Here is a 15398-nt window from a genome sequence, read left to right as displayed (position 1 = left end):
ATTTAAGCCTATTTCTAATTTTAGAATGTTTTCCAAAATGTTAATTGGTATACTTTCCACATTTCTAATGTTTTGGGGTTTTTTTTAGCATTTTACAAAAATGAAACAAATATAGAAGTATTTTCTTAACAAGATCATATTATAACTGGTACCTGGAATACAGCTAAAATACAAGTGCCAAAACTAAGGAAGGATATTCACATTAATAAACAGCTATATCTCTCATGTTGGATATGACCATGTGGACTGTGTAGTTAAAAGTGAGATAAAATTTAAACATCAAAATATTATATTATACTTTCTCATATTCATGAGACTATCCTACTGTTTTTAGCTTTGTTGCTCCAGAAAGATTATAATAAAACTAGAAGCCTGGTGCACAATGGGGTCCCTCAGCCTGGACTGCAGGGATCGAGCCAAAACTGGCTCTCTGACATCTCCTGAGGGGTCCCAGATTGCGAGAAGGCACAGGCCAGGCCGAGGGATTCCACTGGTGCACAAATGCACCAGTCCTCTAGTATGCATATAAGAACTTTGGTTAATCTCTTCCCACCCTCCACCCTCCCCCTTCCCTCTGAGATTCATCAGTCTGTTCCATGTTTCCATGCCTGTGGTTTCTGCTCCTGCATTGAGCATCTGCCCCCTGGTGGTCAGTGCATGTCATAGCTACCGGTCGGCTGGTCGAACGGTCAGCTGGTCACTTAGGCTTTTATATAGAGATATTATTATTATATTTTGAAGGAAGCCTCTCTATGCCAAGCACTATAGTAAAGGCTAAATACACAAAGGTTTTTAAGAAAGAGAGAGGAGAGAGGGAGGGAGAGGGAGGAGAAGACAGAGACAGAGGATACGAGGGAGGGCGGGGGGGGAGATTCTGCCTTCTGTAGTGCACAGAGATAAAAACACTAACAAAATGGGAGCTAGCTAGGCACCCTAGCAGTTTGGCTCAGTGGATAGAGCATTGGCCTGCAGAATGAAGGGTCCTGGGTTTGATTCTGGTCAAGGGCACATGCCTGGGTTGCAAGCTCAATCCCTGGTGGAGGGCATGCGAGAGGCAGCCAATCAATGATTATCTCTCATCATTGATGTTTCTATCTCTCTCTCCCTCTCCCTTCCTCTCTAAAATCAATAAAAATGTATTTTTTCAGAAAAAGGAATGGAAGCTAGGCTCCTCACTGTTGATGTGGGAGTTACAGGTAAGCAAGGCTAAAACTTTCCATGTGGTAAAGAATTAGAATTGAAGTCATTATATGAACTTATGTTTAGTTTACTATAGGTAAAGACAGTTATATATAGAAAAAATTTGCATATGTGTACATATATTATTTCCTCACTCTTTTAGCTGAGAGGGCCAAGGAGTAATGCTGCCTCAGTAGCAACAACACGCCTAGAACCCAGAACTTGGTTTCTAATACCATCTATAATAATAAAAGCATAATATGTAAATCGACGGAACGCCCAAACAGCAGAATGACCGTCCAGACGACCTTCCGGATGACCACACTATGACACGCACTGCCGCCAGGCCAGCCAAGGCAGGTGCGGTGCAATTGGTTGGGGGCCCCGGCCATCACCCCACAATCACCCCGCAGAGGGAGGCCCAGGCTACCTCTGCAGGGTGATTGATGGTGAGGCTCCGTGATCAATTGCCCCAAAGAGGAAGGCCTAGGCTACCTGGCCAGTGGTGCTGCGGCAGGTGAGCGGGGCCTCCCTCTACAGTGGGATCGATCTGGGGGCCCTGAGATCAATCGCCCCACAGAGGAAAACTCAGGCCACCAACCAGCAACACTGTGGCAGATGTGTGGGGCCAGCCAACGATCGCCCGCAGATGGAGGCCCAGGTCAGCCAAGTGATTGCACCCCATGCCTGTCACCCACAGAGGGAGGCGACCAGTGGCGGAGGTGCGGGGGGGCAGGGGGGCAGTGCTGCACAGATGGCAAGCAGGGGCAGCATCAGGGCCAGGGCCAGCTGCTGACAGCTGGGGGAAGGAAAGCCCTGACAGGCCCTGATCATCGGCCAAGCCTAGGGACCCTACCTGAGGGGTCCCGGATTGTGAGAGGGCACAGGCTGGGCTGAGGGACACCCTCCCCCCCCCCCCATGCACAAATTTCATGCAACAGGCCTCTAGTTCTCCAATAAAAGGAACCAGAACTCCTTGGAGAAACGGCTGATTCCAAGAGAGGGGCAGGAAACATACAAAACGAGCCAGGAGTATCTTTTAGTTCCAGAAAGTAAATAAGTACAAAAAAAAAAAAAATACACACATACATACACACACACACACACACACACATTCACACACACAATGATGAGGGCACATGAAATGGACACAGGAGCCAACTGAAAGAACTCTTAATGGCCAAAGCTGGAACAATCAGAGCAAAAATAAAATAGTATTAAAATATGAAGTAAATATTTATTTGCACATACTGATAGAATAATCAACTAAATAATTTGAATAAAATAACTGGAGAAGGAAGAGACAAATCTATGCAGAAGAATTCCACATAATTTATGTAGCTATTTTGCCCTCAAGGAGGTAAAGCAAACGCCCCACTTTCACATAGTAACTTCCCTTCAAAGAATACAATGTGGAGCCCTGACCAGTTTGGCTCAGTGGATAGAGCATTGGCCCATGGACCAACGGGTCCTGGGTTCGATTCCAGTCAAGGGCACGTACCTTGATTGTAGGCTCCTCCCCAGCCTGAGCTATGGTCAGGGTGCATGCAGGAGGCAACCAATCAATGTGTTTCTCTGACATTGATGTTTCTGTCTTTCCCTCTGTCTTCCACTCTCTAAAAAATCAATGGAAAAATATCCCCAGGTGAGGATTAAAAATAAAAGAGTACAGTGTGGAAAGTGTGTGTGGGGGGGGGGGGGGAGAGATTACCTTTACAGTGGAGAAACATGGTAAACACTGCCTCAGCCAGGTGATCAAGGTCAACATCAATAGTCATAAGTCATGTTGATCAAATGGTATGCTATGACGAAAATGTCACTTTACCTCTGTGGTTTTCCTCCCACAACTCCAGTATCTCATGGACTTAAGAAAATTTGTATAGATACTCTTTCTGATGGTTCTATCATTTAATCTCTCTCTTCACCTAAGTCTAGAAAAATGAACAACCCTTTGGGCATCAATTGTATGAGTATACTATGTCTTAATGACCCTAAATTTACTAAATTTACTTCCTGGAATTACCTTGAACATCCATACCTTGTGTGATTATTTTTTAGGGTGTTCCCTACACTTAAAATGTTTGTCTCCCTCACACTTTTTCTAAGTTCAAAATCATGATCATCTTTCATGGTTCACCTCAAATATTTCCTCCTCAGGGAGAATAAACTGCTCATTTCTCTGAGAGTCATAATAGTGTGTCCCTCTACCATCTCATGGGCATAAAAATTTTTTTTATAAATGTTGTTTCTAGATGTTTAGAAGCAATGTTGTTTATAGACATTTCTATTGTGCTGTAAGCCTCTTAAGAGTAGGGTCAACATCATGGTCCCTCTTGCTCTCACAGTTTCTGACATTTATTTATTCAACAACAATTTATTGCATATTTACCATTCAATACCACTGAATGAACAGGAGGGAGGAAAATTACAGAGAAAAGTTAACAACTAAATATTAATACTGTGGGGAAAACTTTCCAAGCCTGGAAAGCTCTGGGGAGAAAAAATGACAAGAAAAATATTGATACAGGTCAGCTTTACTGAAAATATTGACAAAAACCTTCTGTCACAGAACTGATTTATTTTTCCAGCCAGTGCATATGCTTCTAAGTTAAAGGTCTCTGCTCTACCACTTCACCCATTTAATGTGATCTGGGACCCCTGTGGTTTGTGTATAGAAAGCTGGTAGACTCTGGGTGAGTAAATAAATCTAAGCAATGTTCATTTTCAAAAAGAAAACATGAATGAGCAGTAAGAATTTAGTGTAGAAAATAGACAAAAACTTTTTTCATGGCAGAGGTCTGAAGTTCAACTTACAACTGACATGGGTTCTTAGGAAAGAACTTTGCTTTTGAAACTTTCTATTTATTAAAGCGAAACATGTTGCTATCTCAATGTCTATATACATTCAATTTATTTCAAATACCATTTTTGGTGTGGCTCTCTTGATATACTTGTTTCTTATTTCTCTAGTATAGATTAAATTCCAAATTTCAGAGCATCGGTGCCAAAACGTATTTTTCATTACCCTTGTCAAACAATTTCTGATAGGGCAATTTTAACTCGATAGGTGCTCCATTCGATTCTGAGGTCTTTCTTTCCCAGATCCAGGCCTCCTGGTCTTTCCCACTGAAACTTCAAACTCTCTTTACATGTCATGACCCATCATTCACCCTCAGAATGCAGGAATGATTTCTGATTTTAAAGGATATTGAATGCTCAACCCAACATTTTTTAATTCCCCAAAACAATTAACTTCATGAAAACTAGTTCTTTCATACCAATGTTTCAGAATCACAGAAAGCTGCTTAATATTATTAAGATTCCAGTATATACTTCTAAATTGCCTTGTGGATTTATTGCTCTGTTTCCAATGCCTTCTTCTCTAATCTGTCATTGGCCACCTTCCCTGAACGCTTCCAAACTCTTCCTGAAAAGCCTGTTATGCCTTCACACCTAATGGAGCAAGGATAGGGACTGACTCTGCCACCTTATTAGGGTCCCCATCCACTTTTAATAAATGCTAATCCATTTCCATTTTTAATAGTAGGGCATACTGAATCTATTAACTTTCAACATGTTTCATGTAAAATGTCAGATTAATTCTGAAGCAATAAATACTCCATGAACTCTTAATATGACTACAGATTTTAAGATCCCTGGTAAAGCGTTCCAACATGGCATCAGTTCAGCTGACTTCAAATCCTGGTTCTGCCACAACTTAGGCAGCCTTCAGCAATATTTTTTTTCTGGGTCTCTGAGCATCATTCATCTGTCTGGATATTCTCTGAGGAGCGTCTCTTGTGTGTCATGTACCAAGGTCACACTGACCTTCAAATAGGCTAAGCTTCATCATCTTTAAAATAGCAAGAATAATGCCCATCTTGTAGGATTGTAAAGATTAAATGGCTCCTCCTATACATGTCTTCTCACCACTTCTACTCTATTCCACCACCACTGTCTTCCCCCACTTTCTTGTCCCTAAAGGATGATCTCATTAAGCTTCCTTGCTGAAGCTCCTCAAGATGAAATGACCTTTTAGAATCAGACCAGGCCAGTTCACAGGAAGCCACACTTCTGGCCAGCTACTTTGGAGGCTGTCTGCAAGGCCCCTGCACAATCAAGTGAACTGGGGCCCTGATTCATGACACACCATCCATCGTCCAAAAATGGCTGGGTTTCCTCCATCCACTTGCTTATTCCTCCCACATTATCCTTTCAAGGTGCCCAATAAGAAGGAAATGACACAGCATCTCCCTTCTTATTGGAGAGAAGTTAACTCTGCTGTGTTAGTTGCTTGGAGATTCCCCATGCATTGTTCATTAAAACCAGAGAAAGATGGATAAAAGCATCTTCATTTAAATCTACATCCCATGAAGTGGATCCACTCCCAAATACACAGCTGTTTGGAGTTACTGGTTGTCAGACTGAAAGCTGAAGAATGGATTTCGAAAGGTGTTTGTGTGTTGAAGTATAAAGTGTAACTCCGAGAAGACTCGAATGTTCAATGCTATGTGTATTTATTCCTAGATACTGTTAGAAGTTGTGTAGCCAAGTTGTTCTTCACCTGCTCCCTGAAGGGCCATTACTGCCTGTACAGTAAATCCAGTTTTATTCTCATCAGCCAAGAACCTCAGCCATGGATCCAGATCATGTTTCTGTTTCAGCAGGTGTGTATAAGCTAAGTTCATCGTGGCTCCTTGGTATAAGTTTATGATCATTTTTACTGAATTATTATTTGACCAAAGTTGATATGTAGGGAACAGCAATATACACACATTTCATCACTAATGTTTAATAAGGATTTTTTATATATTTTAGGATACTTTTCTTATAAAAAGTTCTGGATACTAATCAGGAGACCAACCCTATTAATATCTATAATAATAAAAACATAATATGCTAATTAGACCAGACATCCTTCCGGACGACCTTCTGGACAAAGCCAGGGCTGCGAGGGCTAAGCCCCTTGCACAAATTTCGTCATTGGCCTCTAGTTCATTTATAAAAAAAGGAAAATAAATGGGAAAATACTTTTTTGTGAAACAACAAAAATACCAGCTTATTTGGGGGAAGAGCTTTCCTAATGTAGAGCTAGCCTTTATTTATAGTCTCAATCTCCAGTTAATTTTCATGTTGGCACACCCTTTTAGACATTGTTAAAATACTGGAATGCTATTTTTTCCACAAAATATATCAGTATAGGTAAAATTTCATAACAAGAAACTTTCAACTTAATAATTAAAATTTCGATGCAAATATTTTAGCATTAAAAATGATTCTTATTTTAGCTAAGTAACAGAATAAACTGATGGACAAAGTGGATCCAGAACATGGAAGCATGGAACAGAGTGTGGAATCTCAGAGGGAAGGTGGGGGAGGGTTGGTGGGTGGGAGGTATCAACCAAGGACCTTGTATCCTATGCATGGCCCATGGACACAAACAATGGGGTGGTGAGGGCTGGGGCAAGGGGGGGAATGGCTGGAGGGGTCAATGGGGGAAAAAGGGGGACATATGTAATACTCACAACAAAGAAAAAAAAGAAATGACATGAAGGCAAAAAAAGATTCTTTTATGGAAATATTTATCTCAAATGCATTAAATTTTCATGTAAAATTATAATACAGATTATAAAGTGTTAGTAATACAAGAGACCTAAGACATCATTTTTACTGATAAGAAAATTGAAGGGCAGAATTCAGACTACCTGACTCCTGATCCAGTAGTCCTTTCATTATTGCACATGTGTTAAAAAATAAAATGAATGGATGCAGGCAGGTGCAGAAAAGAAAGGAGGGAAAAACAGAATTCAAATGCTGTAAGATGCTTAAAAATTAAGACAAGTGGTAAGATAGTTTATTTACTTCTATTAATAAAATATTTCTATTATACCCCCTACAAAAGTCACAACCAGGCAGTTATATTTTATAAATAAAAGCAGCTGAATGTATCATAACCATAAAGTGGAACTATAGTAATTAAGAAAAGAGACAGCTTAGATGTGCCTTAAGACTATCTATCACCTATTCTATAAAACTTAATAACTCACAACTCGTGTTTTGATGTGAATCAAGTTGTATTGGAATACAAAAAAAAGCATTGATTTTTGTTCCATTTCTTAAAAGAATGACCTTATTTTACTTTAATTACTTTACTTACAGTTTTCATCAGTGATTTTGTATTTGGGTTGATCTTTGGCTTTGTTCTTAACAGTTGTCAGTTTTCTGAAAACAAACCAAGAAAACTTGCTTTTATTTTTGCCCCTTTATCTCATTTTATTGACATAGTCTGATTCTTTGTCTTTTTCTTTAAGCAAAATCGCCCCAAAGCATGTTTATACTGCTTTTCTTCTTTGTTCATTTTACTGTAATGGCTCCTTTCTTTTTCCATAGCTTTGATATTGTGTGGTCTGGATAAGCCCTGACTTCACAACATCAATAAAATATTTGAATAAAAAACAAATCTTTGACTTCGTGATTACAAACCCAGCCTTGCATGCTGGCTAGGCTCTTCCTTTTGTCAATTTAACAGGTTCATGGAGCTCTTGAACTCACTGATTCCAGTCTAAACGCTCCTCTTTGGATTGATGATTAATTAAGTCAGGCTCTGCTTCTCTTTATTTGTATAAAATACATTTTTATTGATTTCAGAGAGGAAGGGAGATAGATAGAAGCATCAATGATGAGAATCATTGATCAGCTGCCTTCTGCATGCCCCCTACTGGGAATTGAGCCTGCAACCTGGGCATGTGCCCTGACCGGGAATCAAAAGTGACCTCCTGGTTCATAGGTCGACACTCAACCACTGAGCCACGCTGGCCAGGCTCTGCTTCTCTTTAAATGAAAAATCATGTGCTACATAACTTTCTGGTAATAAATAAATTCCCAGATGTGTCCACAGTATGGGTGCATAATCAGCTTACCTGGTACTGGCTCTTAGCCTTTTTTAATCTGCAGGCCACTTAGAGTATAAAGTTCTTCACCTTTCCCCACTCAGTACAAATAGCTCATCTTTATAGTAATGACATATTTCTCGGGAAAAACTAATTTTTATTTACTAAATAAAAATTTCTTATACACAAACTACATAGAGAGTTTCATAAGTTGATGCTTGGATGTCACTGTAATAGAAAATAGGATTTATATACCAATATCATAATTTTGTCATACCTCAGCATAAAATATAATACATAAATGGTTTTGTGTGTTTATAAATAATATTTTATGCTCTCTGTTCTGTTCTGTATGTTTTTATAAAATTGCTTCTTTGACTTGAAATGCTCACATTTAAAGTTATAACAATTTACATCACAACATGTAAATAACTATTAAAAACATAATAGATTAGTAAATATACAAACACAATTTAAATTTTCCTTTGAACTTTTTATTTTCATTTGCTTGAATGAAATATACATAAATGTGATTTCCTTTACATTAACAATCTTATTATCTAACACTTAGAATATCTTAAAGTTCTAGGAATATCCATCCATTATACATTTTAGGATTAAAAATGTTTTTTGTTTCCCACACATCTATTCACAATGTTCATATTTAGATATGTGCAAAATGAATATTCAATTATTTAATTTCTAGTCTTCATAATCTACTCTGATATTTGTGCTTTAGATTTAATTTTATACATTAATTCTCAGAGCTCTAAAAAATAAATATTTATATTGACCATTTTCCAATTGGGTAACATGCTTGGGAAATTATTGAAGTAAATACTATGTTACAAAGATTAGGCATATTTATAGAGATCAATGTCAACTGCCTTGAAAATCTTACTCAATACTTTTAATTTTTCTATCTATAATAATAAAAGTATAATATGCTAATTAGACCAGACATCCTCCCAGAAGACCTTCCAGACGAAGCTGGGGTTGTGAGGGAAGCCTGGGTCCTGGCTGCCAGAGGGAAGCCAAGTGCCAGCAGCCGGGGGAAGGAAGGCCTACTCTTGCATGAATTTCGTGCATCGGGCCTCTAGTCTATAATAATAAAAAGCCTAAAATATATCATGTGTTCAATCTTCAAGGTAGCTTTGTTCTTCTATTTAAATTTAAACCATGTTAAAGTTCAAATCAAGCCCTGTAGCCAATCAAACAATCTTGGGGAGACAAGAAACAACATGTTTTTCTCACTAATGCCCTTTCAGAGCCTATTTCCGGAGCCCCTGTCCATCCAGAGCCGTTCTGTGCAATTTCTCAGATCTCTGTGGGAGAAGACCCAGGCAGAGGGTGCTCACAGCTTCGAAACAGCCATGCTGGAGTCCACATTTCCACAGCAGAAGGTAAATGCTTCTTTCCTGGGACATGTTATTTTAAACTAAGATTCAAGATTACCTTGAAGCAGTTTGCCTATGTCTCAACAGTTCCATTTTTTCCTTCTCTCCTTGATCTTCTTTTATTATTATTTTAGAAAACACTTATTAAGTAATATAGCACCATATTTCATGTGGTGCTGCAGTGGCCTCAGGTTAGAGCGGTGTCAGTAGACAGGGTCATTGTCTATTGTGACTTTGTTAAAACAACATTTGTGAAGTGGGGCACAGGGTGCCGGATGGTGAGCCCCGTACAACAAAAGACCAGAAGAGAAACTGAAATAGACAAGTTTATGGCTCACAGGTCCTGGAGGAAGTACACAGCAGGCCTTGAGGGGCCACTTGGGGAGGTTAAGGGAGGGCACAGAGAGAGGGAGAGAGAGAGAGGGGTGGGGGGGCAGGTTCTGGGACACATGCCTTTATTTGGGTCTGTGGAGAGAGTACTTTTGGGTTCCCAGGCTAAGGCCAGCTTGTACAATTCAAACCAAAAAGTGTGGGGTTTTGGTAAGCCCATGAAAGTCTTACCTAAGGCACACCCAAGGAGAAGGCCCTGGGAAGCAGGGAAAACTTGATTACAGGGCTGTTGGGGAAATCATAGCAGAAACTTTTATTTGCTCGTGACTCTGTAGGCTGTTGTCTGGAACGTGCACTTGCATTAGGCGGCCAGTGTCAGTTTAAGGCCCCCACGGGCTGATGGATGCCAAGGCAGCAATATCCTGGAGTAGCTTAGCTCAACGTTGGCACTGCTGTTTGAGGCTCACAGACCGACATAGTACAACCCACTGAAAGCTACTCAAAAACTATCATACGACGTGGAATAGAAAACATTTTACAAAAGAAGACCATGGACCTAGGATCGAAAGGGAAAGAGCACCAGTGAATTGGGATCCAGGTTTTCAGTGCCTTTCATTTTTTCCTTCCAAACTTCCTCTCATGCCCTTGTTCTCTGCAATCACCACAAAGAAAAAAAAATGAAGATAAGGTGAACAGGAAGAGAGAAAGCATCGTCCAGGAGAAGGGGCTGTGCTGAGGCAGGCAAGTATGACTTGAGGCCCAGAGCATTTTAGGAGTGTGGAAGCAGGGCCATAGCTCTCAGGACACAGTGGCCCGCAAACTTGGAAAAGATCAGAATGTGGAACTACACCCATCCAATCAGTAAAGTGAAACTGGACATGGACGTACACTGATGTGGTCAGTTTTGTGTGTGAGAGAAGTCGTAAGCCCGAGTATGGAGAGAATGGTTGGAGGAAAGCTGACTGGAGGCAGGAAGACTACTTAGGAAGCTGTTACTGTAATCAGGTAGGAAATGAAGGCATGAATCAAAGCTGGATGTTGTAGGAAGACAATGGATGCAGGTTCTTAAAGAAGTAAGATCAACAGCACTTGGTGCCTGATAAGGAAACTGGAAGAATCAAGGATGACTCCAGGCGCATCATGCAGGTAAATGGATGATGGCTCCATCCTGAGAAAGGGAGACCACAGAGGAAGCCACTGTGGGAAAAGAAGGCAAAGCATTCTGGCTTCCATATTTGAGTTGAAGGTGTTTGTATAGGTAACCACGTGAAGAGGGTGGTTGAAATGGATCTCAGGAAGACCAGGACTGAAGGTATGGGTTTGAGAAGCATAAGATAGAACTTGACATTATGACAGTGGATTGAGTCATTCAGGGAAAATAGAATATGTACAATGAGAATAGAGATTGGTTATTGATCTCTCCTTAGCAAATATTACCAGCTTCTCTAAGCCCTTACTATCCTCAAAGATCTTGATTATTCTTGTTTTACCTTTAAGAAAACACAGTAATAACCATTGGATGCTTACTAAGCAAACCAGAGGTTATGAGACTACATATATGATCGTGGTCTTGTATTTGTTTTACTATCAAGAACGGGAGTAAAGATACCAATATTAAATAAATTCAAAGAACAAACAAGTAGCAAATTAATCAAAAACTGTTATATTGTAAAATTAACTCAATATCTCTTAAGTGTTGAAGGATTGTGAAAGGATGACAAATGGGTCTGACTCAACAGAAGTTTATTTAGGGTAAGACACTGAAGACACATTCAACTATTGCATCACTGTTTTTGGCTTTGGTTTAAGAATTAGGTATGCAGTATGAAAGAATAAAGGAAATGCCACAATTGCACCAGTACAAAGTAGAATGGAATTCTTTGTATATTTCACTCAAATTTTAAACTGGGTATCATGTCTAGAGACAATGCCTCAAATTCTTATAAATGTTTCATTGTGAACTGTATTTTAACTAGAGGCAACTAGCAAATTAGAACTTGGCATGATGCTTCGAGTCCTAAGAGATTTTTTAAAATTTGGCAGATCAGTTTTGCGCATGTTCACAAGTATACCTATTCATATTTCTTTTATTTTATACAGATAAATATAGTTGTTTCCGTAGTGTAGTGGTCATCACGTTCGCCTCACAGATAAATAGTCCTCTAGAGAAAAATGAACTGAAAATTTTTTAGTTTTATAATTTTTTAGTTTTATAATTTGGTTTATTCATAAGTAATTGAAAAAGTCTTTAATATCTAGATTGTACATCTTTGGCAGTTATCTGCCTGGGTATTTCTCAATCAAACTGATTTTCTTCTACTTTCTTAAGTGTTGTGTCCACTAAATTCAAAATTGCTGTGAGAATGGTCCAAAGACTGCTTTATTTATTTTTTCACCATATGTACACTGTAACATACGCTAGTGATTGAAAGTGATGAGTGTTTCTGCATCAGCTGCGGTGATGGAGTTGACAATGTAGCTAAGTGGATTTAGAAAGAAGGAGAAAACTCCTGAGAAAATGCCTCACTCTCTGGAATATGATGCCGGAGGGCTTGTTCTTGCTGTTGCCTTTTAATAAAGTTCTGGAATTTCAGAACTGAAAATCAACAATAGATATTTATTAACTTGGAAAGTGCTTGAGTGCAGGGATTGCACCATTTTTACTGTTATTTTTCCAAGTTCACACAGTGCCTGGTAGGAGCTCAATATATAATGGGAACTAACTGAATAAATAAATTAATCTTGTCATTTTCTGGATGTTAAAATTGGAAGCAAAAGGACCTGGTGAAGGTCACATAGCTAGTCAATAGCACTAGAGTGCAGAAGATTGTCTCTTACCCATGCAAAGTGTGTGGTGGGTCTGGATGGCTCTCCGGAGTCGCAGTCCTCCACGTGGTGGCTTAGAATTCCAGGTGCACCTTCTGTTCTGTGTTCATCTTCTGGCAACTCAATATCAACATTTGCATCTACAGTCACCACAGTGGAGGAAGAGAGGGAACTCGGAGAATCACAGACTGACTTTTAAAAGTTTCTGCCTGGAATGACACATCCGTTTTCATAGTTCACTGGTGCAGTGAAGGCTTGGGTGTTGGGGTGGGGCAGGAGAAGGGTGGAGGGGGTTAATGGAGGGGGCGGGGGGGGGGGGAGAAGGGGACGTCTGTAATACTTTCAACAATAAAGATAAATAAATAACAATTTTAAAAAATAAAATTAATGTTTTAAGACTATCTACCAACAGGATTGTAATGATCAAATAATACATACAAATCCCTTAGAACAATTCCTGTGTAACATAATAAATACCAAATGTTAGCTCAAAAAAAAAACAACAGATGAGAGCATGATTATTGCTGAGGGTATAAATTAATGGTAAAGGATAAGATTCCAGAAATAGCCCCAAGAATATATAGGCACTTGGTAGATTCTTTTTAAAAAAAAGAAGAAAATTAATAGTTTCAAAATAGTATGGGGACAGGTGACTTTCCAGATTGAAAAGATAAAATTAGGTCCCTCCCAGACATTATGTACATAAGTCAACTCCAGGTAGATTAGAGGCCTAAATGTAATCGATGAAACCTTAGACATAGAAGAAAATACTGAAGTTTACCTTTATGACTTCAGGATAAGAAAGGATTTCTTAAGACCTAAGTGTACAGAAATCATGAAGGAAATATGAATAACAGATTTGGCTACACAAAAAGTTTAAATTTCTCTATAACAAAACACACCATAACAAAGGTAAAAGGGACAAACAAGCTATATAAGAAGGTATTTGAAATATGTATAACTCACACATAAAAAAATCTATAAATCAACACAGAAGAGACAAACAACTAAAGAAAAAATTTAATGAAGAACATGAACAGAAAATTCACCGAACAGGAAACTCAAATGACCAAAAATGTAAGATGTTTAGACTCACTAAAAATTATTGAAATAATTGATTTACAATTTTTAAAATGATAACCCCATTTCACAATAATCAAAAACTAGTGAGAGCGTGGGAGTAAGGGGGAGAGATCAACCTAAGGACTTGTATGCATGCACATAAGCATAACCAATGGACACAGACACCAGGGGGGTGAGGGCATGAGGGGGGAGGTGGATAAGAACACATATGTAATGCCTTCCAGTGGTCGACAAACTGCAGCTCGCAAGCCACATGCGGCTCTTTGGCCCCCTGAGTGTGGCTCTTCCACAAAATACCGACTTCTGCGCATGGGCCACGAAGTTTCAATCACACTGGACGTGCGCGCCCGCACGTGGTATTTTGTGGAAGAGCCACACTCAGGGGGCCAAAGAGCCGCATGTGGCTTGTGAGCCGCAGTTTGCTGACCACTGCCAATAAAGAAAAAAAATGGTGAGAATAAAAAAATGTGACAATAAAAGTCTTGGCAAATACATAAAGAATGATAATGTTTATATACAATAAATGAGAATAAAACAGGTTTACCTATTTAGGAAAAAGTATTTAAGAAAAAATATATGTAATAATTAAATCAGACTCAAATATATGTAATAAAATATATAATAATTAAATTAGACACCTAGCTAACAGTCAACATGGATGAGTAACTAGCTTTCCAGAAGCCTTCCTTTCATTTAAAGCTTATTTTAAAAAATGTTTACGCATACCCTCCAAAGGAGTCCCCTATCTAATTAACATTCATAACATTATATTGATCTCCCTGCCATGAAACATTTAAGCTCTCTGTAAACAGAGCTTAAACATTTTATCAGAGATGCTCATTTCTTTCCATAAAGATATTTTTTTTATTATAATGTACAAAAATGTTCTGTCCTAGACAAAGTTTAAGTCAAATTTTCCTTTACAACCATTTTAAAAGAGCAATCTGGTAATAGCTGGTTATATTATAAATTCATTGTACCCTATTATCTTGCAATCCTTTTTTGGTAGAACTCTCACATACTTACATTAGGTGACATGAACAGATGTTAACTGAGCACTGTTTGCACACACACAAAAAAAATCAGAAGCAATGAAAATGAACATCAGTAGAAGAAAGAAAAAAAAATGTTGTGGTATAGTCATGTTATACAGGCAATAAAAGGGAATTAATTAGATCTATATGTAGCAACATGGGATAAATTTTGAAACAGAATATTGAGTTCTATTAAGCAAGTTGCAAGAGTATGACATGAATAGTATGCTAGTTTACATAAATTTTTAAAGCACACTTAAGCAGTATTATGCATTATTTATGGGTACATATACTTGTGATCAAAATATAGCACCATATTTAGACTCACACCAAATTCATGATGGCATTGTCTCTATATAACAAGGAACTGGGGGAGAGGGGGGAAGAGGGAGGGAAGTGTTACTGGGAAGAAGATTAAGGAGATCTCAATTTCATCTGTAATTTTCTTTTTTTAAAAAATAAAAGAAGCAAAATATGAGTATTAATTTAGCTGGCAAGTACATGAGTATTTGTTACATTATCCATTTAAATAATTAAAATTTAATTAAACTTATAAGTAATGTCTAAGAGTTGAGGATTGATAGATTTGACTCCATAAAAATATAAAGTTTATAAAACCAAACCTGTGTATACAATAACTTAAATGAAAATATGTGTCA

At 38.5% G+C, this 15398-nt stretch overlaps 1 protein-coding gene across 3 annotated transcripts in view; it reads left to right on the top strand.

Annotated features, from left to right (window-relative positions):
- Nucleotides 1-15398, top strand: part of VEPH1 (ventricular zone expressed PH domain containing 1) — a 208360-nt gene that overhangs the window by 147963 nt on the left and 44999 nt on the right. For all 3 annotated transcript variants that reach the window (XM_059686883.1, XM_059686885.1, XM_059686884.1), the window contains exons 10-11: nt 5707-5846; nt 9338-9472. In XM_059686883.1, the coding sequence (XP_059542866.1) occupies nt 5707-5846; nt 9338-9472 (275 nt within the window). The remainder of the gene's footprint in view (nt 1-5706; nt 5847-9337; nt 9473-15398) is intronic.

This window comes from Myotis daubentonii, chromosome 3, assembly GCF_963259705.1.
Source record: "Myotis daubentonii chromosome 3, mMyoDau2.1, whole genome shotgun sequence".
In the NCBI taxonomy this organism is placed as follows: domain Eukaryota; kingdom Metazoa; phylum Chordata; class Mammalia; order Chiroptera; family Vespertilionidae; genus Myotis; species Myotis daubentonii.
This window is presented reverse-complemented; position numbering and strand designations above follow the sequence as displayed.